At 50.3% G+C, this 25,450-nt stretch overlaps 1 protein-coding gene across 4 annotated transcripts in view; it reads right to left on the bottom strand.

Moving 5' to 3' along the window:
- Positions 1–233: 233 nt before the first annotated feature.
- Slc41a3 (solute carrier family 41 member 3) overlaps positions 234–25,450 on the bottom strand; it is a 45,295-nt gene continuing 20,078 nt past the window's right edge. For all 4 annotated transcript variants that reach the window (XM_076940104.1, XM_034512642.2, XM_076940106.1 and 1 more), the window contains 9 exons: positions 21,078–21,185; positions 19,531–19,602; positions 12,673–12,817; positions 10,863–11,009; positions 9,337–9,481; positions 6,243–6,322; positions 4,817–4,951; positions 2,941–3,089; positions 234–1,076 (listed from right to left, as the gene is read on the bottom strand). In XM_076940104.1, the coding sequence (XP_076796219.1) occupies positions 864–1,076; positions 2,941–3,089; positions 4,817–4,951; positions 6,243–6,322; positions 9,337–9,481; positions 10,863–11,009; positions 12,673–12,817; positions 19,531–19,602; positions 21,078–21,185 (1,194 nt within the window). In that variant the 3' untranslated portion in view covers positions 234–863. The remainder of the gene's footprint in view (positions 1,077–2,940; positions 3,090–4,816; positions 4,952–6,242; positions 6,323–9,336; positions 9,482–10,862; positions 11,010–12,672; positions 12,818–19,530; positions 19,603–21,077; positions 21,186–25,450) is intronic.

Raw genomic sequence — 25,450 nt, 5'->3', positions numbered from 1 at the left:
AACCTGTTCCCTAGGCCCTGAGCTCCTACCTGGGGCAGGCAAATGGGTGTCCGGCTAGAGATGGACAGGCACAGTGTTGGTTGGGTCAGCACATCTTCTTCCCTTAAGCAGTCGGCAGGCGGCATGCACACTCAACCAAACCATGGAAACAGTGCACTAGAGAAAAGTCATCTACTGCTTGGAGACTGAGCCTCATGGCCCCCCTGACTACCTAAAGGACACAGAACACCAAGTGCATATCAGCTGTGTTTTATTATATATCTCTTGATCGCCAGAACCTAAACAGAAGGTTCTGCTATAAAACAGAGAAAGTGGAAAATAAAAAGAAAGCAGCCACAAGATTAAATGCTGGAGTATAGATGAGGGGTACACAGGGCCTGCCTGGGGTGAAGGTGCATGGTCACTGGACCCAGAGCACTGAGCATGAGCCCAGAGAGCTGAGCCCAGTGATGGCAGCAAAGTCAGGGCATGGGTAGTCCTGAGACCTGGGGATGCCGAGGAGTTCCATCCACCCAGTGGATCACCAATCCAGGTTGCACCAACAGGCTCCTTCCTCAGCATCTTCAGGTTAGAACAGCTTGCCCTACACATACACACACACACACACACACACACACACACACACACACACACACACGGCATACATACTTACACACTTGCAAGCAGAGCTCCTGATGTCAGGGCTCTACCTCAGGTTCGGCTACCAACTTCAGAATCAAGGTGTGTGCTTGTCTCCCTGGCAGACTGATGAGGCCACTGCCCACACAGATGTTTAGCAGTGTGAGGCCTCAGCAGGGGGAACGACCTGCCAGACACTGGACATGAGGGAGAATTGCATGGAGACCTGCAGGTGGTAGGCTCAGTCAGGGAGGCACAGAAACCAGCTCTGAGACCAGCTCTGCAAGATTAGCTCTGCCCCTCAGTAACCGGTCCAAGAGGAAGCATAGTGCCAGCAGGCTAGTGCCCAGCAAGTCCCCCAGGCCTGTGAGGTAGGGGATACAGTGGTTGTCAGGATCCAGGGCTTGGTGCCAGGTCAGTCGAACCATCACTTCTGCCAGGTACAGCAGGATTACCACCTGCCAGAAGAGCAGAGATGGAAAAAACAAATCAGAGGATCAAGGACAACTAAGCATACCAGCTGGTTTCCAAGGACACTACCAAGGTGGACGGACCAACCCCAGCATGTCCCTTTTCTCCAGCTTTGCTTGGGGCCCGCAGTGTCTTGATCATGTGCTGGAAGCTTGGCTGGCTCCCTCTGTGGCATTGAGGTAGGGGGTCTTTCTGAGCTGAGACCTAGTGAGAAATGGGAAGGTCATGAATAAACTCTTACTCCTTGAGGGAGTGTGTGGTGTGTGGGAGGAGCTAAGGTGGGAGGAATAAAGAGAGGAAGAGAAGGAGCTAGAAGAGAGATGGAGAACGAGAGAGAGAAAGAGAGAGAGAGAGAGAGAGAGAGAGAGAGAGAGAGAGAGAGAGAGAGAGAGAAACATGGAGGCAGATGTTCATATGTCTCTGCCAGTCAAAGGTAGTTGGTATATTGGTATATCTAGGTTGGGTATTGGGTTACACTTCTGATTGTATGGACATCTTGTTATTGAGCATTACTAAATATATAAACCTTTGGATAATCTAAGCATTAGAGTCTCATCTGTACCGAGCCCCTGTGGTTGGCGGGATAGTCTGGGCAATGCCCAGCCTTGCAGAGACAGCATAGAAGACTGGCAGAGCCATCTCCCACGCTGGCGTCTTGTGGGTATTAGGTCTATCTCTGGCTGGCCATTTCTAGCTGCAGTGCCCACGTGTTTTCTGGCCACGCAACATGGCGGCTGATCTAGGCAGAGCCACCACAACCTAGACAGTCAGCTTGAGGAGTGAACCAAGTCCCTGGGTTCTCAAAACAGGTTGTTAAGAAGCGAGGCTGGGCCATTGCTGCTGACTGGCTTTCTCATGCATGCTCATGGCTGGCTCCCTATCCACTCTCCCATGTCTGTCACATGCTGGCTGGACCCCCAATAACTTTAAGGGTAAGTAAATCAACTTTATAACCCAGCAACACATGGACTGGTTGTGATCTAAAGAAGGCTCTGGACTCAACCATCATATGCCTTTCCAAGCAGCTGGGTCCTGCCCTGGCCTCTGAAGTGCTACAGGGACCTGCTGCCACTCACCAGTCAGGACCATCCCTGACTGGTGACTTGTCCGTCTTGGGAGGTATGGTGAGTCCCTCAGGAAGCTTCCAAGGAGCAATCCACATGGCCCTGCTCAGGTCCCATAGTCCCTATAGTCTTTATTAGTCAGTCCCTGCCTTGTCCCTTCTCCCTAAGTAAGCTTGGACTTTCCTGAGTGTAGAGACAAGGAAACGTTTCAGTGGACCCTCCTGAAACTGCCATAGTATCTATTGGCCTCTCTGCTGACACTCTAGGCCACCAGGGACATTAGCCAGCTGGTGTCTCAGCAGTGCTGAGGACCCCCTCCTCAAAGCAGAAGCAGCTTAATCTCACACTGTCCACCTGCCATCCCGCTGGAAGGAAGATTGTATACATCAATCATCCACCTGCCATCCTGCCTGGAGGAAGAATACATGTGCCCTTAGGTACCATTCAAAGGAGGGGCTTCTGTGAGGGGAGGACAGCCAGCCCAGCCTCCTTTGTAGAATGCAATGCGTCCAGAGCTGCTCCTCCAGCATTGTGTGGCATGTGGAATGTATTGCAAAGTGAATGAAGTGTTCAGTGTGAGGTGCAGTTGTGCAATATGCAGTTGTAGTGAAGACATGGTTTGAGGTGTGTGGCACTCAGCATCGACCTCTGTCTAGTCCATGTCAATGGGCTTGAGCAAGTTGGCTGAATCTTTGTATGATGGGAACTGTACTCAGTACCGCCCACAGCACCACTGATGTTGGCTAAGAAGCCCTGAAGGCTGTGTCTCTGCCACTGTTACCCTCACCTGGATCATGCCTGCCACCAGGTACAGAAACATGAAGATCTTGCTGCTTGTCACTGACTGGCCTTCCACCAGGCAGATGAGGTAGAAAAAAATCAGGTGTCCTGGGACCACCAGAAAGAGCAGGACTCGTGCTGACACAGAATTGATTTCTAGAAGGAACAGAACCAAGAGGGTCACAAAACCTACCTACTTGCAGAGGCCATCTTGGCAAAGAAGATTCTCCAATGAGGGACCCAAGTTTCTTCACCTACTAACACTCTATTAAGTGGGAACTCAGTCCTGGCCTTTCCTTCTTTCTAGGAGCTGACATTTGAGGGAAGATATCAGAATCATGTAAGTGGCCAAACAGAGGTCATTTCAAATAATAAGAAATACTAAAAGACAGACAGACAGACAGACAGACAGACAAAAATAAAAATAATCTCAGCCCAGCAAGTGTATATAAGTGGGAGAAGCTCTTCTGAAGATCCCTGGGTGGAGGGGACATAGGCTGAAGTCTGACAGTGGTGTGGAGGAGAGACTGGGGAGTGTGACATGCTTGCAGGGCCCCTGGGTAGCCCCTCCAACCTCAGCCCTGTCCATGCAGCTGGGGCCTCAGTGAGGTCTGAGCTCTGCTTTCCTCTGTTCTCTGAGTTTAAGGATCCTAGAGGGTGGACTTGACCCCACCCAGACCCATCAGCGAAACCCTTAGAAATTACACCAAGTGAATGTGGCCCTCTTCTTAAACATAGTCGTACAGTAAAAGTCATCGCTATCATCCTGAGACAGCCCGGAAAAGGCAGGAGATCACACGTCAAACTCAGAACCTCCAACAACAACAAAAGAACTAAAGCAGCCAGGGGACTGAGGCGGTTGTGTTTGGTTGGTTTTGGTTGTAAGGACAGAGTGTAGCTCAGTGACACTGCATTTGCTGAGCATGCTCAAGGACCCGAGGTTCCATCCCCAGCTTCACAGAAACCACGTTTGGTGGGGGGAGGGCAAAGAGGAGCAGGGTATCATATAGCCCAGGATGGCCTTCAACTTCCGATTCTCCTGCCCCCACCTCCTGAGTATTGGGATTTCAGGTGAGCACCACCATGTCCACTTTAACATGTGCTGGGCCTTGAACACAGTCAACCGAACTACATTCCCAGCTCTCTCTCTCTCTCTCTCTCTCTCTCTCTCTCTCTCTCTCTCTCTCTCTCTCTCTCTCTCTCTGTGTGTGTGTGTGTTTGTGTGTGAGATCCCCAAGAGGTGTTTTTTTTTTTAGACAGTGTCTCTTACTGAGTATCCTGAAGCTCACCCATGGGTTGAAGCCTGCTGGCCAGTAAGCCCCAGGAATTCACTTGGGGTCACTTCCCAGTACTGGGGTCACAAGTGGACTATGCCTGTTCTTTGCTGTTGCTTTTGATTTGTAATGTGGGCTCTGGGAATTGAACTTGGATCCTTACCCCTGTACAGCAAGCCTGTTCTCCTGACCCAGCCATCTCCCCATCCTCAACTTTTCTTTTTTAAAGGCATGCAAAGAAAGCCTAGAAGGAAAGCTGTGGAGTGGGTGACTACCCCCGAATATGCGGCTTTTAGGAGCACATGCCAAGTGGGGCAGCTGGACTAAACACTCAAGACAATGTGTAGGAAAACCATGTGTGAACAGTAAGAATGAAGCAAACTGCGTGGTACGTAAATAACAGAAAACTGTTTTCCAGTTTGTGAATGGCGCTAGAAACCGTGGGAGCATGCACATGTGGTCACCACTACTTTCAAGGTAGAGAGCATTGCCACCCGAGCCCAGGGATTCAAGACAAGCCTGGGCAGCATACTGAGACCCATTGCAAACATAAGAACAAGGGGGTGGGGGAGAAGAAGGTCATGTGGCCTCATCCGACAGCATACTGACCTGAAGAGCAGAAAATGAAGCAAGGGTTAGGCCAGAATCTTTTCATCTGGACGGGGAGGACCCCAGGTGTGCTCCACATGTGTAGAAAGGTGGAGATGCGGCTGGTCTGAATGGCTACCAGGTTGCCACCAACACCTGTGAGGAGAGACTGTGTGGGAAGCTCAACCTCTGGCTTCTAGCTCTTCCTATGTGCTGCTTTTTTTTTTTTTTTTTTTTTTTTTCAGGATGGTCTCCCAGATTGGTGCAGCCATTTCTTATCTCCTCTTTCCTTGCCACTCAGATTTCCTGGGCACCCAGTGAAGGTGTCTTCAGGGAGACTTAAGAGGCTGAAGAATGGTGTATAAATCATCTGTAGGACCCAAGAGCCCAGAAGACCACGAGCATGTTCACCAGCATGTCCCTGGAATCCTGAGACATCCTGGTGAGGATGTGATTCCCGAAGGACAGGATGGTCTAGCTGTCCACAGCCTTCTCTTAGGAGCTGGCAGAGGACAGGCATGTCCCTGATAGGAGTCCACAGCCTAGCAACAACTTTCCCTAGCTATCCAGGAACACCCAAGATCTGAGATCGGTCACATGAGTGGCCCCAGTGAGAAAGACATTGACCTGCAGGCAGAGGAGAGTGGACATTTACTTCTCTTGACTATGGACAACTTTAAAAAGAAGAAGACAAAGAGATTGACTATGTTTATAGATTCGGCTCTTCACCCTAATTCCCAACTTCCCTTAACCTGTTGGCTCCCTCGTAACCAGAATGCAGCTTCCCACAGCAGGGCAGGCAGCACTTCCTTTAGGCCAGGAATGGTCTCCAGCTAGCCTAAGCCCCATTACTGACGTCTTTGAACAGCTAGGAGAGGAGTCAGGGTGTCAGCACCCCAAATCCTGCAGACCAGTGACAGTAAGGCAGTGGAAGAAAGCAAGTCCATGCGGGACAGTGGGGACATGTGGGGCTGAGTACCACACAGGTTGTGCTGGTTGTTGCCAGCCCCAGAGAGTAAACCCACTACTGTCATGGGCTTTATTTTTAAACTGAAGACAGAAATCTAGAGTCTCATGTGTAAATGTCTAAGTTTTAATAACTCTAAAACAAACTAGGAAAACCTGGCCTAATTTTCACACCTATAATTCCTGTACTTGGGAGGTAGAAAGATCATCACACGGGTTCAAGATCAACCTGCACTACACAGAGTTCCAGGGTGCTCTGATACACACAGTGAGACCCTGTCAAAAGCAAATTGGTGTGCTTTGCTCCCCGTATGCTATGGGGTCCCTTCAGAGCCTTTGCATCAGAGAAAATCAAACCTAACAGAACCTGTAGGCTGTGCAGGCTGAGCTTTCCCAATCACCTCAGAACCTGAGTCTGTACACTGGTGTTCAGTCTCTACCCAGCCCAGGGTCCCCAAGAGGAACCCCACCCACCACTTACCACAGATGACTGGAGTCAGGACAGCCATGCCTTTAAACTCATGTTTTGAAATGGTTTTGCTCAGGATGAGGCCTCCAAAACTGGGGAGAGAATGGAGTTGACATTAGAGTGGCCAGGCCAAATGCCCACTGGCCACCTTCCTGGGTTTGGAAAATACCATCCCTTTCCTGCACAGAATGTCTGCTGCAACCACAGAATAGACTGCAGTTTTCTACTAGAGAACATGGTGGGACCAACCCTACAGCCCTCTGGTTCCCACCAGCAGCTATGATGGGACAGTGACCAGGGTGAGAACTATTTCCATGGCCCCAGGATGAGGGACCCAGATGTCCACTGTGCTGGGTGGCTTTATGTCAACCTGATGCAAACCTACACATATCTGGGAAGAAGGAACCTTCATTAAGTACATGTCTCCATCAGACTGGCCTGAAGGCAAGTCTGGGATGCATTTTCTTGATTGATGACTGATGCAGGAGGCCAGCCTGTGGGTGCTGCCACTGCTACAGGCGATCTTAGGGTATATAAGAAAGCAGGCTGAGCAAGCCACCGGGACCAAGCCAGTAAACAGCCCTCCTCCATGGCCCCTGCTTCAGTGTTTGCCTTCAGAGTCGTTTTGAGCTCCTGGCTAGACTTCCCTTAGCAATAGACTCTTAAGTCGTAAGCTGATATAATCCCTTTCCTCCCCAAGTCGTTTTTTGGTTATGGTTTTATCACAGCAATAGTGTGGTAGTTTGAATATGCTTAGCCCATGGAAAGTGACATTATTAGGGGGTGTGGCTTTGTTGGAGGGAATGAGTCACCACAATGGCGGGCTTAGCGGTCCTATACTCAAGCTCTACCCAGTGCAGAAGAACCAGTCTTCTCCTGGCTGCCTTTCAATCGACATGGGGAACTCTCAGCTCCTTTTCCAGCACCATGTCTGCCTGGACGCTGCCACGCTTCCTGCCTTGATGATAATGGACTGAACCTCTGAACCTGTAAGCCAGCCCCAATTAAATGTCCTTTATCAGAGTTGCCTTGGTCATGGTGTCTCTTCACAGCAATGGAAATTCTAACTAAGACAAATAGTAACCCTAAGGACACCTGAACAGGTGTCTCACTATGGTCAATATACCACAGCATCAGGACAGGGCGTGGAGCTGGGCTGTGCAGTTCTCTCTTGCTCTGCCCAGCTGCAGCACCCCTGGCTGTCAGTACTTCTGGACTCTGCCTCAGAAGAGTGGATGAGGCCTAGGTAAGAGGTTCAGAGTGTACAGTGTATGCAGCTCCCTCACACCAGAACACAGGCACGGTGGTGAGGTCCTGCTAGCACCTGTCAGCCTCCATTTGAGTGTTCCAGGGATCTTGGGAGGGGGGAGGTTGAACAACTTGGCTGGACTAAGAAACACCTGTTGATTGCTGGGGCACACCTCTGGCTGTGCCGCTGGGTGTGTGTCCCTAGGATCACACCCTGCCCTGGTCTTTATTTCTGTGCCTTTCCCTAGGCCTTGTGGTCTCTATGCCGCAGACATCTTTCTACACACACAGACTCATCTCCACGTTCTGCCTAGCAGCACGGCGTCAACCAACCATGCTGAACCCTCTGAAACCACGAGCAAATCAGTTCTTCTCCCCCAGGCTGTTTCTGTCATGTGTTTTTGTCAGTGACACGCACAGCAACCACAAGGAAAACTAGCACCAGAGACGCCCATGTGACCAAACCTGACCATGGCTCTGAGCTCTTTGGAATTGGTGTGGGGAGGAAGTTGGAGAAATCTGGAGATCTGGGCTAGGGAAGCTTAGAACATTCTAGCGGAGTTAGAGATCAGAGTGGCAACAGAGACTTAGACAGTGAAGGCCTGGCTCCTGTAGGGCTTCAGACGGGAATGAGGGCACCACAGAGAACTGATCTAGGAGCCATTCATGATACATCTTGGCAAAGAATTTTGTAACGATATTCCACTATGAATAGGAGTGATTCACAGGCCCGCTCCTAGCTGGGAAAACAAAGGTATCATTGGTGCTGGGGAAGGGAGGTCAGTTTTCTCCCAGGCGGGCCCTGGTAGACTGCCTGTGCTACCGTGGGAAGCCCCTGCAGCCACGTGTATGTGGGCGACAGTAAATGGACTTAGTAGGATATATAAAGATAGATATCACTACCTGTCTGTCTGTCTGTCTGTCTGTCTGTCTGTCTGTCATCCATAGCTATCACTATTAGCTGCCTTGCCGTGTTACAGTTCTTACTCTGGTAGTCCACTATGTTTACTCTGAACCACTGTGTGTTGGGAGCTTACAACTTGTTTTTGACTTACAGAGTCTAGAGTCTCAGAAGAGACCTCAAGCTTAGATTGCTGGATACTGTGGGGATTGTTAGCACCATGGGGATGCTAGCTGCTAACCTGTACACATTTTGCACTGTAAGATAGAGATGAGCTTTTGGGAATGACACTGGGATGTTATGGTTTGAAGTGACTTGTCTGTGTGCCAACTCGATAAGGGGTGGATTGTGATGGCTATTTTTTTTTTTAAAGGTCTCACTATGTAGCCTTAGACAGCCTTGAACTCATATAGAGCAGGCTTGGCCTCAGACTCACAGAGATGCCCCTGCCTTTGCCTCCAGAGGGATTGAAGGCGTATGACACCTTGCCTGGCCTGTAATGGTTAATTTCACCTGCTTGCTTGACAGATTTAGTCATTAAGCAATCAGTACTACATGTGCCTGTCAGGATATTTCTAGAGAGGGTTTGATGGTGACTGATTATTGGGGCTCTGATTTGATGGATAGATTAATCCCTTGATAGATTAGGAATCATCCTGTTGGGAAGTCGTGAAAGGCAGGAAGTATGGTTAGCTAGAAGGAGGTCACTAGGGATGTGAATCCCTGGATGGCAGCCACATCTTGGCCTGGCCTCTTCCCATATCCTGAGCACCTCTGAAATGAATGGTGCTTCACTGTGATGTGCTTCTGGGGCCATGGTCTACCCAAGAGCACATGGCCAAATGATCACAGACCAAACCCTCTGCAACAGAGAGAAAACTAAGCCTTCCTTCCCTGACGTTGTTTCTGACAGGCATTTCTGTCAGAAGTGAGGGGCCATTGTTCCACGAGGCTCACCTGCTGATGATCATAGCTAGGATGATGGGAAACCACCCATACTTCAGGATCTTCATGATGGGCGGGTTCTGCTTGGCAATGAAGATCCACAGAGGGGTGAGAGCCAAGAAGCCGATGCAGACCAGAGGCGTCAGATACCATGTGTCTGAGGGAAAGCAGACATACATAGCTCAAATGGCCAAGGCTGCCACAGAGGAGCTGGTTGGAGTTTGGCCTTTCATAGGTGAGACGTAAGTTGGGAACCGAGGGCTCTTGCCATTTAGAGGGGCTGTCCCACCATACCTGCCAGAGAGCAACAATTAAGCAACTGGGACAGCATATGAGCAGGCAGCTGGTGCATGACAGCTCTCCATAACCTTGCTTAGAGGTCAAAAAAAAATAACAACAACAAAAAAAAAAACCAGAAAAACAAACAGGCAGTTACCAGGGCACATGGCCACAGGGGTGGGATCAGGAGGAAGCTTTCCCCTAGCTAAGACATTCTGTATTGTTGTGGGATATGGATCATGCTGGCCAGCTGGCCACTCATTTCTCAGAGTCTCCTCTAGCTGCGAGGTCAGTGCACCGCCTACCCAGGGCCCTTGCCTCCGCTCTCTTCCAGCCTCGTTCTCTGACTCCACCTCCCACATTTACACAGAACTTGCTTGGAATCATCCTTGCATCTTGTTCCTATTTGCTCAAGCAGCCTCAATGCTAGATGGCCATACATGGTGTGAGTGCCACTCTGCTCTGGGTGGTATCTCTGGGTGTGGTGTCACCACCACCTCCTTATTCTCCACAGCCCACAATTGTCCCTCCATCTGCCACAGGTGCTCCAAGCTAGCTATAGACAAAGTGCTTCATGGTAGGTATGGCCAGCTTCTGTACCATCCCTAGAGCCGGAGGGTAGGTCCCTGAGGCTCTAAGCAGGCCACTAACACTCAGGGACACAGTAGCCTGTGCAAGTGTTGCCTTATAAGACACTTGAGAAGGCGCCATGACCAGGTTCTCCATAACTTCTGACAGGAGCCATCCAGCTCCCACCTTACACTCATGCAGCTTTCTCACAGCTCCTGGCATGTGTGAGCTAACTCATTTCCCAGTCACTGGAGATCTGTCTCCTAGGACCAGGCCTACCATCTTCCTGGGCATAGTCAGTGATGTGAGGGGAGGGGGTGGCATTCTTATTTGTTCTACAAATCAAAATGCAAATATAATGAACTTCTATGCAAATCAGACTGGCCTAAAAGTCCAACTAGGTCATCTTACCTGATTCCCAGGCTCCTCACTGTCACCTAAGAGAACAGTACAGGAATCAGTCCAGACTGGACAGTGGTGCCCCAGGTACAGTGGAGGCCATACTGTTTTATCTGTACCTGCTGCTTATTTCTCAAACCTCCAAACCCTTCCCACAGGGCACTGAGCTGTGCCAGACATTTACAACTGTAGACTTGAGCTCTCTCTGTGTGTGTGTGTGTGTGTGTGTGTGTGTGTGTGTGTGTGTGTGTGTGATATCTGCGCATGCCCCTCCCCAGAGCCTTCCCTACCTTTGTGGCTGTAGAAGAAGCTGCTCATCAGGGCCAGGATGGACAGGGTGATGATGTCTCCCAGGCAGGCTGCTATGGGCGTAGCGATGTTATCAGGGTTGACCCCAAACTTCCGAGCACCAATCACTATGCAGATCATTAGAATTCCTGCAGCGGGAGGAGGGGAGGCCCAGGGAATAGTTTGTGGTGAGATGGCTTAGAGGCTCCCCCACCCTCAGGAAGGGTCAAGCAGGTGGTCAGAACTTAATAGTTACATCTGGGAAGGTCTGGATACTCAATGGGCTGCCTACCTCCCTAAGTCTCTGTCACTGGCTGGAACCTGTGGGGGTGGCAAAGGGTGGCCTGAATCCCTGAAGACACACCTGAGCGGGCAGGTAGCCTCTGACCTCTGGAACTACCTGGAATTACAGGGATACAGCATTCATAGCCTCTGCTGCATGGAGGGCTGTTCCCAAGATGCTCTAAGCAAAAGTAACCTGAGGGGCAGAGAGACCTGGCCTCCAGGATCTGCTGAGTCCTCTGAGTAACCTATATGTGAGACATTTCCTAGGCTCAAGCACCAGTGGAGGCTGGGGAGGGAGGACAGGTGGATGTATAGCCCAACACCATTGGGATGGAAAGCTCTATCCAGACATCAGAGACATCCTAGGGGTCCCTTATCCCAGGAGCCCAGCTACACTGTCCTTGAGTTACATGGATGAAACACATGACCCTTTGGTGCTGGTGGTGATGGGCTTCATGGCTTGTCTGGGAGACTAGAGAAAGCCATCTCCAGGGCCTCAGCCCCAGGACCCTCCCTTCTGTCTGAAGACACCTGCCCTGTGGCCTTGCAAGCTTCATTAATTGCTAGCTAGGGCTTAGCCTATTTCAGCAGGCTCCCCTTGGTTCCTCAAACCATTATTCATCATGACTTTTAGAATTTAACACTGCTCAAGAATCCTGTGACTCTAAAAATAATTGCAGCAAGGCAGGCCCTGTGCTCAGTCCCTAGTACCACAAAACAAATGGAGTTAAAAATAAGAAGGGCTATAGTCACCCTCGATGTTGTCCTGATACTGCCACCACCTGCCACATTGTATCCTGTGTGACCAAGCCAGAGCCCTGCTTCTCCTTTTTAAACGCCAGCTCCAAGAAAAACTGAATTTACACAGCTGAGCTGGTGGCTGGTGCTGGTCCCACTGAAGCCCCATAACTGACAACACTGTGCACGCTTGTAATCCCAGCACTCAGAAAGCTGAGGCAGGAGGCTTGTTATAATTGTGAGCCAATTTGTACATCGTACTACTGACATATACAGAGGCCAGCAAATTGGATAAAGAAATCTGCCACGCTCAGGTGTCTGACTTCAGCAAGGAGTGGCAAACTGAAGTCTGTCAGAGTTGAGAGAAGGGACAGCAGAGCTCTCTCGGGCATGTGCATATACATGCACACACACGTGTACACACACCTGAGAGAGGGCACAGGGCAGACTGAGGACCTAGCGGGCTCTTCCCACCCACTATCACACTCCTGGAGTTCCACACTAGTGTCATAGCAGCCTCAATGCAAACCTCTGAGAACTTTAACAAGAGGGCAGAGAAGCAGCTGGCCTGGGGTCTGGGGCCTGAAGTCTGGGGTCTGGGGTCTGGGGTCTGGGGTCTGGGGTCTGATGTCTGGGGCCTGGGGCCTGGGGCCTGGGGTCTGGGGCCTGAGGCCTGGGGTCTGGGGCCTGGGGTCTGGGCTCTGGGTCCTGGGGTCTGGGGTCTGGGTCCTGGGGCCTGGGGCCTGGGGTCTGGGGTCTGGGGTCTGGGGTACTTGAGGCATGGCTCACCTAGGGCCAAGGCAGCAAGGAAGGCGGTGATGACACTGCTGGTGCACAGCAAGGCCACCTTGGCCCAATTGAACTCCTCGTGGGATATTGTGCCCAGCATCAGGGAGGCCACTGCAGCCAGGAGCCCCACAACAGTGGCCTGCACCTGCCAAGACAGAAATCAGACCCATGAGAAGGGGCCCTGACCACTGTTACTCTCCCTGTCCTTCTTTCTGACTTTTGGTCACCTCAAGGGTCAAACAAGAGCCTTCTATCCTTCACCCTGGGCCCTGCTGGCAGTTTCCCTCCTCAGCACTTCCCTCCATGCACTCCCTGGAGAGCCTCCCTGTCTACCTCTGTGCCATGTGAGATGCCACCTGCAGGAGAAGAGCAGGGTCCTGGAGGGATGCATGCCTCTGACTGGCCTCTCATTCCCATGGTAGACCCAGACCCAGAACAATATCACATATGCCGGCTTCACACCCTAGCTATGGTGTCCCCAGCTCACATTCTCCTTAGAGCTACTCCCCTGCCTCTGGAGCGTGATGCTCTGAGCCACTAAGACCCTCACCACCTAGAGCCCAGATCTGAACCAGCATCAAGACCCCTAATCCAAAATGTCTATATTACCGAAGGACCTTGTAATGTCTATGGACAAGAAGAGCAGGTAAGTGTGTGTATGTGTGCATATATGCATGCATGTAAGCATGTGAGTACATGTGTGTATGTATGTACATGTATTTGTGTGTGCACATGTGTGCACATGTGTGTGCATGTTTGTATGTAGAGGTCAGAGGATAACATGTGGAGCTGGTTCTTTCCTTCCACCCTGTGGGTCCCAGGGATTGAATTTAGGTAACCAGGCTTCGCAGCTAAGCCACCTCATGGCTCCCATTTCTGCTTTTCAGACATGGACCTGGGCTGTTTTCACATAAGGCTGTGTGGCCAGCAAGCCACAGCATCTTCCTGTCTTTGCCTCCTAGTGCTGGGACTGCAAGTGCACAGACCACACTGGGCTTTTTCCGCCAATTTTGGGGATCGAACTCAGGACTGGTGCTTGTGTGGTTAGCACAGCAAAAATCCCAGGTTAGCCAATGTACGCCAAGCAGAGTCCCTACACGACTTTCATGGTGTCGGATGACTTGCTCCAAAGACCATGGAGATGAGTAACCACAGGTACAGAGCCAAGACAATTTACTAGAAGGAGGTGGTAGGGCAGGGATTACTGATATATATCATATCCAACACACTGTAAAATATGAGTCAAATACGCTGTGAAGGTGGAGAGGCAAGAGCAGCCTGTCACTGCCAGAGAGAGACAGATGGAGCCATGAGCTACAAGGGAGCCCAGAAAGTGAGCACAGGAAATGGCTCTGTAATTCGAGGCTGGTGACGAAGGGATGAAGGTGTATCCTGGATATATACTTCAGTGAGTGAATACTAAATAATCAGAGCAAAGGAAACTGAAGGCCTGTGACCAGGAAAAAGGTGGACGCCCCACCCCCACTTTACACCCTTAAACACTAAAACCCATGGTGTGAAATAAAGGGATATGTGATAGCATGCATAAGATAGTTGCATCCAGGCATGGCTGTGCATGCCTGGTCCCACATTTAGAGCTACGACAGGAGGATCAAGACATCAAGGTCAGCTATTATACATAGAGAACTAGCAAGAACCAAGTAAGTGTTTGAAAATATCTCTGATCAGCAAAGGCCTTTTAAAGATACAGCATAAAACCCATAAAGAAGAGTACAAGGCCAGGCATGGTACATACACCTATACTACCTGCCACTCTGGAGACTGAGCTTAGAAGGTCACAGGCCAAGGCCTGCCTGGGCCACAGAGTGAGTTTAAAGCCAGTTTGGGCAATTTATCAAGCCCTTGTCTCAAAATATAAAGCAAATAAATAAAAGCAGGAGATACAGCTAGGTGGTAGAGCACCCACCTATATGCACATGATTTGACTGTCAATACTGAAAAAAAGGTATCTCTATATGGTACATTATAAACAAAGTTTATATGTGATGCCCATATGATGAAGATACCATGGAGTTATATACAGCAATATTGTTGACTTCCCTAGTTTTCAATAAGATTCTAAGTAGAATCTGGTAGAAAGCACGTCACCGGATGCTGGTATAATTGATATCCAAGCACCTAGTGCTGATCATATACAGTTAATAAACAGAAAATAGCAGAAAATATTCTTTATCCTTCAGACATTGTGCTGTTAGCTTGAATTCAGAATGCCCATACTTTAAGTCTGGTCTTCAGCTATAGGAAAGTATATGGACCATTAAGAGGCGGAGTTTCCTGGGAAATCTTAAGTCTTTGGGAGACTGTACCCCCCCACCCCCGCCTTCTAATTTGCTTCTTAGAAACCACTAGGCAAGCAGGTTTGCTTTATCAATGCACCACCATGGACCCAATGGCAACAGGAATCTAGAAGACGGTGAACCAAGCAAACCTTCCCTTCATATAAATGTACTGTCTCAGGCATTTTGGCACAGTGATGGAAAACAGACTCATATACTAGGTAAGCCTACACTAAGAAGTTGGTAAAAGATGGCATGCATCTGCGAGCTGGCTCCCTTATTCACCGATGCAGGTAAAGATTAGAATGGGAGTTAGAGGTGGGCTTGAGACCTAAGCATCTTCTTCAGAGAAGCATTTGTGTGTGTGAAGAGTTGGGGTAACAGAGTAATAGATGAGAGTGCCTGTTTGCTCACACACTGCTCTAACCAGCTGTGCAGCGAGTCTAAGCCATCACAGGGGTAGCATGAGTTACAGGATGGAATGCACAGAAAAGATCTCCGTGCCTACAAGTCAGAGTTCTCTATGGGCATGTGCATGGGGGTGGGGGCGGGGCACTTGTGTAGTTTTGAAGGGGGAGTTTCCATTCTGGTAAGGTAATGGAGCAGACAGTGATGCGGCCACTCCCATGCTATCGCTGGATATATTTGGTGGGATGGTTTTCTTTTTCCCAGAGAAAAATCTAAGCTTAAAACTGGTTAGAAGATCACAAATAGCTGGAGACATGGTTCGGGACGGAATGCTTATCCAGGTCACGTGACACTCTGGGTTTCAGTCCCAACACTTCTAAAAGACAGACAGACAGACAATAAGCCTTAATGTAAAAGAGAATGTAGCCATAGCAAATAAAGACTAGAAAGAACCCGGGGTACGGCTTCTGAGACAGAGCAAAAGGGAGGGAGGGGCTTGCACAGGAGCCATAGTGGCTCTGCCACTGCCTTGCTCGGTGGCTGTCCTCAGTCTTGCTGGGGAGTCCCCATGCCCCATGAGAAGTTACATAATTTCACATTGGGACAGGGTGGTGATGGCTGGAGAGATGGTTAAGAGCAGTTAAGAGCAATTGTGCTCCTGCAGAGGACCTAGGTTCGATTCCCAGCCTCCTCATGGGGTTCTCAACAGTCTGTAACTCCAGCCCCAGAGGATCTGATGCCCTCTTCTGGCCTCCATGGGTGCCAGACATGTATATAATACACACATGTACATGCAGACAAAACAGCCATATGCAAAAAAAATTAAAAGTTAAAGCAAATTTTATGCTGAGAATAAATGACTGTTTAATGCTCAGCCCCATCCAACACTGACATCAACCTCCCCGAGGCTCAGGTGAGAGGTGGCAGAGAGAACATCAGAGCAGGAGGCTAGGACCAGCACTGTGAGACGCCGTCTTCTGGGAGACACGGCCACTGTGTTCAAGGGCTCACTGCAGCTGGGGTCACCTGCCCACGGCCAGTCAACAATCCAGCAAGCAGCACTAATTGGATTCAGTGGTTTGCCACAAAAAAGGGGGAGGACGTGAAGGAGGGGGGGGTGTGTGTGGGTGGGGTCAGGAAGGTGTGGGTGGGAGGAGAGCAGACATGATCAAGGGACACCGAACACGTGAGAAATTGTCAAATACTTTTAAAGTTACTAACAAGTTCCAACATTGATTTCATATTTAAATGCCAGTACATGTTGGAGTTTTTTTGAAGTCCAACTATACAATTTACCTAACAACTTGTGACCAAAGTTCAACCCATTTAAAAAGGAAGATGCAGAATCATATGTAAGCTAAACTCGAGACAGTGTAAGTTAAGCCAGGCCCAGGCAGGCTTCATAAGTCCTGAGGCTCACAGTAAGGAAGGTTCTGGAGAGGCAGGAGTGGTATGGCAGGTGCTGGGCCATTGTCACCCCCTGACCTGACCTCCTGTTGTGGATCTGAGTGCTGCTTTAATCTCTCAGCTACTCAGCCACAGGCCCACAAGACTCTGCTACACAAGACTGGCTCAGGCACTGAAGGCAAGAGACGCCAAGACAGGCCTGGACCAGAACAGTAGTGTAGGAGGCACATCCATTGTGTCCAATAGAGAGAGGGCTAAAAGGGTGTGCATACACTTTACCAGAGAGAGAGTGGGGATTGAAGGGCCATACATACGGTACCCAAGAGGGAGAGGGCTGAAGGGCTACACACACACACACACACACACACACACACAGACACACAGACACACACACGCATAGGCACACATACTTGCACGCATGCACACACGCTCATGCATACATGCACACATGTATGCACACACACTGTACTCAAGAATGAAGACTGGGGGATAGAAAGCATTTGCAAAGCACACAGGTTTACAGGCATGGGCTGTGAGGGAGGAGAAGCAGGGCTTGATTCAAATGCAACTCGGAGTGAGGATCTTCATAGTGACAGGATGCAAGATTAAGGGGGAGATGGTGGGTCTCCTTGGTCAGGTGGGAAAAATCAGTCCTCAGTGGGTTTTGGCCAAAGGATTGTTGGCTTTCCATCAGCTTTAACAAAGTCTTTGAGAGAATCAGCTTAGAAACAGAGGAGGTTTGTTTTGGTTCACAGTGTTAGGGGGATCAGTGTATGGTGAACTGACCCCATTGTTCTGGGCCTGTAGTACAGCAGATTCATAGAGGATGCAAAACAGTTCCCCCCCATAGTCAGGAAGCAAAGCAGAGCGAGTTGGAGGCTGGATTCCTGGTGAGGTGGTTTGTTGTTTTAGTTTAGTTTTGTTTTGTTATCAAAATGACACAAGCTGAAGTCAAATGGGAAAAGAAACTGTAGTGGTTTAATAAGACTGGCCCCACAGGCTCATATATTTGAATGCTTAGTCACCAGGAAGGGTAACTCTGACAAGATTACAAGGATTAGGAGACCTTGTTGGAGGGGATGTTGCGGGTGGTGGACCTTGAGGTTTTAAAAGCCCACGCCAGGCCCAGTTCTCTCTCTTTGCCTGCAGATCAGGATGTAGCTCTCAGCTGCTTCTCCAGCACCATGTCTACCTGTGTGCCACTGCGCCCCTGTTGTGATAATGGACTGAGCCTCTGAAATGACTGGACAGCAGAGTGGGCAGCATCTCTACAGTACCCAAGAGAGAGAGGGCTGGAGGATGGTATGCACATTGTACCCAAGAAGAGAGGGTGCAAGCCCCAGTTAAATGCTTCCTTTTATAATAGCTGCCTTGGCTGTGGTGGCTTTCCACAACAGTGGAACAGTGACAAGGGCAGGACCCTCAGTGAGGAAATGCCTCCTCCATCAGACTGGCCTGTGGGCAGGTCTGAGGCATTTCCTTTATTACTGATTGATGTGGGGGGCCAGCCCACTTTGCAGTGTCACGCCTGGACTGGTCCTGGACTGGATAAGAAATCAGGCTGTCCGAGCCAGTCAGTAGTGCTCTTCCATGATCTCTTGATCTCTGCTTCAGATCTTGTCTCTAGCTCCCTGCCTTGAGTTCCTGTCCTGATTTTCCCTCAGTGATGGACTGTAAACTATAAGGTGAGATAAATCTTTTCTTCCTCAAGTTACTTTTGGTCACAGAAACAGAAGCCTGACTAAGATACAAGGGCACCACAGGCAGCATTTCTCCACCACAGTGGACCAGGTGCCTTCAGAGGAACCAAGTGTAAGGAAGGATCATGAGTCTGTTCTAACTTGTTGTTTGGGTGGGTGCCTCTGGGAGAGACCAATATTCTGACCTGTACACAGAAAGAATAGATGACACGAATGGACAAGAACACCCAGCCCAGCCAGGGATGCTCAGCTGACAAATGACATAGAGTCTGAACTCAGTCCACATCCCTTGTGTCACCAGAGCCTGCCTGTCTCAGAGAAGCTCACTAGACCCTGGACTGCAGTACCAAAGAGACAGCTGTTTACCCAGCTTTCCTTCTACCCGGAGCCTGTCTTGCCCTCATCTGTTTCTGCCTTGGGTCTCATGCTTTAGTTCACTGTGAAAGGGGCCTAAATAGAACGGAGCCCACAGAAGACCTGGCAGGAGGAGGCACAGTGTAAGAGGGGCATGAAGGTCTCTGTCAAAGATTGAGATAGGACAGGTTAAGCAGTGGAGGTAGGACTAATGGAAGATTTTCCAGGCAGGAATGAGCTATCAGGTCCCAGGAAGATTAAGTGAGGTCACTGGAAGAAAGAAAAGGTGGGGTATGTCCATCTGGGGAGCAGCAGTGACCCAGAGAAACACAGTGTTGGTGTTATATGTGAGAAGAAGCCCACTAGCAAATGCGGGGCATGACTAACGCTGAGTATACTCAGCACCCCTAATAATTTGGCTTAGAAGGCAGGCAGCAGGAAAGCCGCAGGGACCACAGACCCAAAGGCATCTCTGGGCAGGTATGGTGGCTCCCTGCGATGCTCTTCACTGTGTCGCAGCTATGGTCTCCTGGATAGATGAGTGGCCATATGGACACCTGTCCTCCAAAGTCAGGCTAGAGTAGAGGGACCAGGCTCAATGGCCTCCCTCTTCCTATCCAGAGAGGCAGGCGGCAGATTCACAGGGGGGTGGGAGTGGGAGGCATCGAGGTGCTTGATGCTTCGAGACTCACCTGAACCACAGCCAGGTTGCTGCTGATGATTTTGTACCTCTCCTGGCGGTCATCGATTTGCCCAGTGTTGGCCTAGCACACAGAGATAAGGGCAGCAGCGTCAGTCTGGCTCATCTGGAGACGCCAGTCCTTCTGGACATAGCCAGCCTCTCAGGAAACAAATCAGAACAGATTACGCTACTAAGCTTTCTAGACAGTGACCTACCTCCCCCTTTTAACATTTGTTTCCTTTTTACCTGTGTGTGTGTGTGCATGTGTGTGTGTGTGTGTGTGTGTGTGTGTGTGTGTGTGTGTGTGTGTGTGTGTGTGTGTGTGTGTAAGTATGTGCACATGTGAGTGTAAATTCCTGAGGAATCCAGAAGAGGTCAGATTCCCTGGAGCTAGTTACTAGAAGTTGTAAGCTGCCCAGTGTGGGTACCTAGAACTAAATCCAGGTTCTCTGCAAGAGCAGGGTGCTCTCCTAACTGGTGAGTCAGCTCTCCAACCCTTTATGAATTGACCTAGACACCACCCCCTGACCCTGCTGCCACCCCAAATTTGTTTATTTTAATTTTCTGTGTATGGCTGTTTTGCCTGCACTATGTCTGTCCACTATGTATATGTATTGACTGTAAAGGCCAGAAGAGGGTGCAAGGTTCCCTGGGACTTGAGTTACAAATGCTTGTGAGTTTCTCTATGGATGCCAGGAACCAAACCCAGACCCTCTGGGGTTCTCTGGGCTTCTCTGGAAGAGCACTAAGCCATCTCTTCAGTTCCTGGCCTGGCCTCTTTTGTGGAGAAATAGCACTATATAACTATAGTTGGAGATGCTGACATTTCACAGTGAGCAATGCACACAGCAGGGTCCATCTCTGGCTTCACACAGCAGGGTCCATCTCTGGCCCCTCTTCATCAGCCTTGGGACTCTTTCTCAGGCCCTTGAACACAATCTACCTTGAACACACTACTGTCCTTTTCATGTACAGGGTGCCAATGGCCACCAGAGAAAGGGAATACCCTCTGCATTAACAGGAGGGCGACAGCACAACCCTGAGGATGCCTGGAAGAGGGGAGAAGAGCTAGCTGAGGTAGGACCTGTGTGGCTACAGAGCCAAGTGTAGACACAACGAAAGGGGACAGGAGGGGTATAAGAACAGAGGTAGTTAATGAGCAACTGAGAGCCAGCCCCTCCTTGTTGCCGCCTCAGAATCTTCCTTTGACGCTGTACTACCCACTGAAGCATTCATGTGTGTGTGCCAGGAAGTGGGGAGGATGGCCTAGGGTCAGGCAGCGGCATGCAGACTCTGGAGAACAGGGACACAGAAAGTCGGAAGGAGTGAAGGCACTGGGGCACTGCGCTGGTCCTTCCGCAGCTCAGGGTGGCAACGGAAAAACAGTATAAAAAGCTGGGAGAGGAGAGACAGGGACAGCCTACGAGACACCAAGGCCCAACAACACCCGTGTGGGTGGAGACTCTAGTCCCCATGAAAGTCACTGAGAGGGGCTAAATAAAGGGAACATCCTGTCCCCAAATTGCAAGGGACCTGAGACATCCAACTGCCACTTACAGATGTGGAGAGTCGAGAGGCCAGTGTCATTTCCAGGTTTCCCTTCAGACCGACGAGGGGCGGCACCAATGTCAGCAGGTCTTTAACATCTCTGAATACTGGCCAGTGCTGGAAGAGAAGGAAGGAGGAGATGAGGCCAAAGTTTTGGCGCAGCTCTGCAGAGGTCTGCAGAGAACCTTCAGTCAATGACCTTGCACGCCCCGTGAATCAGCCTGGAAGACAGAGCAGTGTCCTAAATATCTTACTGTATTTTGAGACAAGATCTCTATACCTTGCCCAGGGTACCCTGGAACTCACTCTGTAGACTAGGCTGGCTTTGAATTCACAGTGATCTGCCTGTCCTCTGCCTCTTGAATGCTGGGATTAATGCTTGTCTCGCCCCATAACCAGCCTAAACTGTTTTAAGTGAAACACAAAACAGGACATTTTAAATATTAACCAAATCAGCAGCCATGGCCTCCACTGAGCTCCTGCCTGCCTCCTATCCTCAGAGGCCATGAAAAAGGCAGGGCTAGACCAGATGCCAGTGGTCTGGCCCAGCACAGGCTGAGAATGTGCCAGTGTGCAGCCACAGAGGCCTGGGAAAACTTTGTAAAACTATCTAGTAGGAGCACGTTGACAGGGTTTCTCAGTCTCCTCCTGGCACCCTGCTGGACCCCGGGCTTTCCAGAACAAGAAAGTCCATTTGATGGAGACCCTGCATCTCCTCAAACATGGAAACAATATCACCAGAAAGGGCAGAGTAGCCAGGGTGTGCTGAGACGGCTGGGAAAAAGAGGAGGTGTTGGTGTGATGGACCCCTGCCTGCTACACACCAGCAGATCTGATTTAAGTAGGACCTCAAAGGTTTAAGATCTTAAGGTTGTGGGATTCTAGGTTCTAGGCCTAAAGACAAATTCCTTCTTTTCTGAAGGGGGCTCTGGGCTCAGTCCCCTAGGAAAGAGTAGCCGAAGAGACACAAACACATGTCACCTCTGGGGAAAGCAGGAGTCACCCCAGGCAGCAGTGCCTTGGAGGCCTCACAGAGGACACGTCAGAGGTTCTATAGAAGCCTTATCTTTGTGTTTCTCCACTGCCTAGGAGCAAAATGTCTTAACATGCACTGCTTTTTAGCACCGAGTCTGAACATTTTACCCTGTTCATAATGTTGATTCCCTCTTGAAAATGATGGTTTTGCATTTGACCACATTTATCCATTTGTTCGGATCTTTTATAGCATAGACATTAGCCCTTTAAGAAATACACGCTTTTTCCTGCTCTCAGATGAAGAACTAGTTGGAGGCAGAGGCCCACCAGCAGGGGCCCTCCTTATCAGTCCAGCTACTGCCTCCCCGTTCTCTGCAGCAGGGGCCTCAGGGCTGTGAGTCGCTGCCTATCAGCCCGGCACACCTCTCGGGCACACACCACCCACACCATCACACACACACTCCAACCCCAGCCAGGGTTGTCTGGCACACCCTGTCCTTTCCCAGCATGCCCTCTGCCCCAGCCCTCACCACCATCCTCTGTCTCCCCCACAGCCTGGTGCTCATTCTCCAGGCCACACACAAGGCCAAGCATCTAATAGCCCCACATCAGAACACACTCTCTCTCTCCCTTCAACTCTCCCCTCTCTCAGCGCCAGGAACCCCTGACCAAGTTCCCATTCCACAGCTCAGTGCTGTGCCCACTTGGCTACAGTAGTCTCTTCCTCAGGGACCTGCTGTGTGTGAATGGGTTCTCGCTCTCTCTGCTGCCCTCACCCCTGTAGAACAGCTTGAGGAGGAGGCCTGCCTCTGAACTTGCTCTCCACACTGCTCTAGCTCCCTGCCCATCTACCTAATGACTCCACGATGCCTCCCTTCCTTCTCCTGACCCACTCACACTTCTGATTCTCCTTTCTCTTTACACCGTCTCTCTTTCAAGGCTTGAGTTATTTCCAACACCCAGCCCACCTTTCCCACAGTGCCATGCCTCATGAAGGAGGAAGGGAGCCTTGACTCCAAGGTCCCAGATCCTTGCTGCTGATGCTACCTTGGGTTAGGGCTGAGTCAATTCTGGCCATGAAACTGACTGACAGTCCTGGGGATGGAACCCAGCGCCTTACGTGTGCTAGGTGACTGTTCCATCCTGGGACTGCACTCACAGCCCTGGCCGTGAGATTGAAGCCACTGACTGAGCTTGTTAGGAATCAGGACAAGAAGGAAGATGAACGGGGACAACATCAACAGAGATTCAGCTAAACTGTGTCCCCCAGACTGACAGGCTGCAGCCATAACAGCACAGTGTTTAGAGACAGGGGCTAAACAAAGAGTGGCTGAGTTACGAAGGTCATAGGTGGGTGAGCCCCAACCCTACAAGACTGGTATCTCACAAGCAAAAATTAGGGGACAGATATGCAGAGAGAGGTGACCATGTGGGGCACAGGAGAAAATGTCATTACTGGCTTAGGATGTCAACACTGCCAACACCTGACATCTCAGACTTCTAACCCCTAGAGCCATGACAATGTCAACTTCTGTGGGGTACGGTGCCCGGCCTCAGTTGCTCTATCGCAACCCTGGCAAACTGAGGCAGAAAACAAAGGGATAATGATGATATCCTGACCACCCAGATCCAGAATAGCTGTTTCTCCAGGCTTCTTTTGTGTGTCCTTGTCACTTTGGTCTGACTGATGCCCTGGGCTCCTCAACATCCCCAGGACCCCACCCACCTCATGGCTGTAAGCTGACCATACCGGAGCCTCAACTCACCATCTCCAGACTCCTGTCTCTCCCCTGGGCTTGTCTCCACTCCTGCCCACTTCCTGCTCTGCCCACCAGGAGTTAACCCCTTAATCCTCCCCAATCTGACTTCAACTCATCCTGATTTTAAAATTCTGCTACCGATCTCCCAAACACTTTAAAGATGTCTATCCTGACACCGGTGGGGTAGGAGTGTGCATGGGAGGGCAAGGTGGCCTGTGGTACTGGGAGAGAGCCTCCCTTGCTTTCTCTTCCCCCACACTAATGACATTGCTTATAGAACTGAGCTTTGTGACATAAATATAATCACGTCACCCAGCTACTTCTGACCCTGCACTGCCAACTCCACGCCTGAGTATGCACCCAACTCCAGTCATTAAACTTGTCCAAGAATATGGCTGGCACATCACACTTCATGCAGAGCCAAACACCAGTACAGACTGTCAGGGGACCCTCTGGACAGCATGGCTAGGCAGTGGTTAGACTGGTGTCCCCTCCTGTATTTCACCATGCAGTATGCACAAACCAGTTTGTTCACGGCTATGCTAATACTCCAGCAACACAAAGGCAACACTCACTCTATAAACAAAAGGCCAAACCCCTTTGCCCTCAGTGTAAACATCACCTCCTAGGTGGAGTGGACAGAGGGCCTCACAACTAGCGGTGTCTCTACTCAGGACACAAGCCACCCACTGTCCTTCTCTTCACAACTGCACACTCACACACATCCACAGACCCCAAGTGGGCCTCCGCTTGGAGTTCACTCATTCCCACAGTGTGGAAATGGCCACATTGTGCTCCAAGCCCCACTGAGATGGTCCTGCCCCGTTCCCTCTGAAGATCCCTGACCTGCAGGAGGATGCAGCTCTCTCTCCTTCACACGGGTCGCCGCACACCGCTTCCACCCGCTGCCCAGTCCTGACTGACAAGCTAGCCTTCTGGGAGCCTACAGCAACTGAAGTACAGAGAGGAGGGGGTGCGTGGCAGGTCAGGGATGGATGAGCTCACACTGTGCAGTCTGGCAAAGCCCAGTCTCTGAGGATTAGCATGCATGGCAGCCTCAGGTAGAGGCTGAGGACACCACGGAAGTAGATTGCACAAACTCTCTAGGAACAGGCTGATCCCAGCATTCTGAAGACTCAGTGTCCCCTTCTCTGAGGTGAACAGGCAAAAACCAAGTGCCCTGGAGTTACTGATATGCATACCCTCCAGCTTCAGGATGTTGGAAACAGGTTCCCAAGGAGACACTGTGCATCATGGAGGAAATTCTCAGTACATATAGGAACGGGAAACACTACCTGAGACACCCTTGTGGGTTGAAAATTAAATGTAATTGTGAAGATTAAAAAACAAAACAAAAAAAACTGTTGGAGTGTCGGGCCTGTGGAACTCAGTGGTATGGTACATGCTGGGCACGGTTCCATCCCCAGTACCACAACCACACACAAGTTAAACTTAAAAAGAATTAACAGGCACATTATTCTATGACTATACATTTGTGCATATTGAAAATAATGTTGGCAACCACCAAATTCATGGACTGCAGCCATAACTTCCCGGACCTTCAGACGCAAGTGTCTAGAGACAGAAAGGGGGAGGGGGCTGAGTGAAGGAGGTCATGGGTGAGTGAGCCCCAGTCCTCCATGACTG

This window comes from Arvicanthis niloticus, chromosome 9, assembly GCF_011762505.2.
Source record: "Arvicanthis niloticus isolate mArvNil1 chromosome 9, mArvNil1.pat.X, whole genome shotgun sequence".
Taxonomy (NCBI): domain Eukaryota; kingdom Metazoa; phylum Chordata; class Mammalia; order Rodentia; family Muridae; genus Arvicanthis; species Arvicanthis niloticus.
This window is presented reverse-complemented; position numbering and strand designations above follow the sequence as displayed.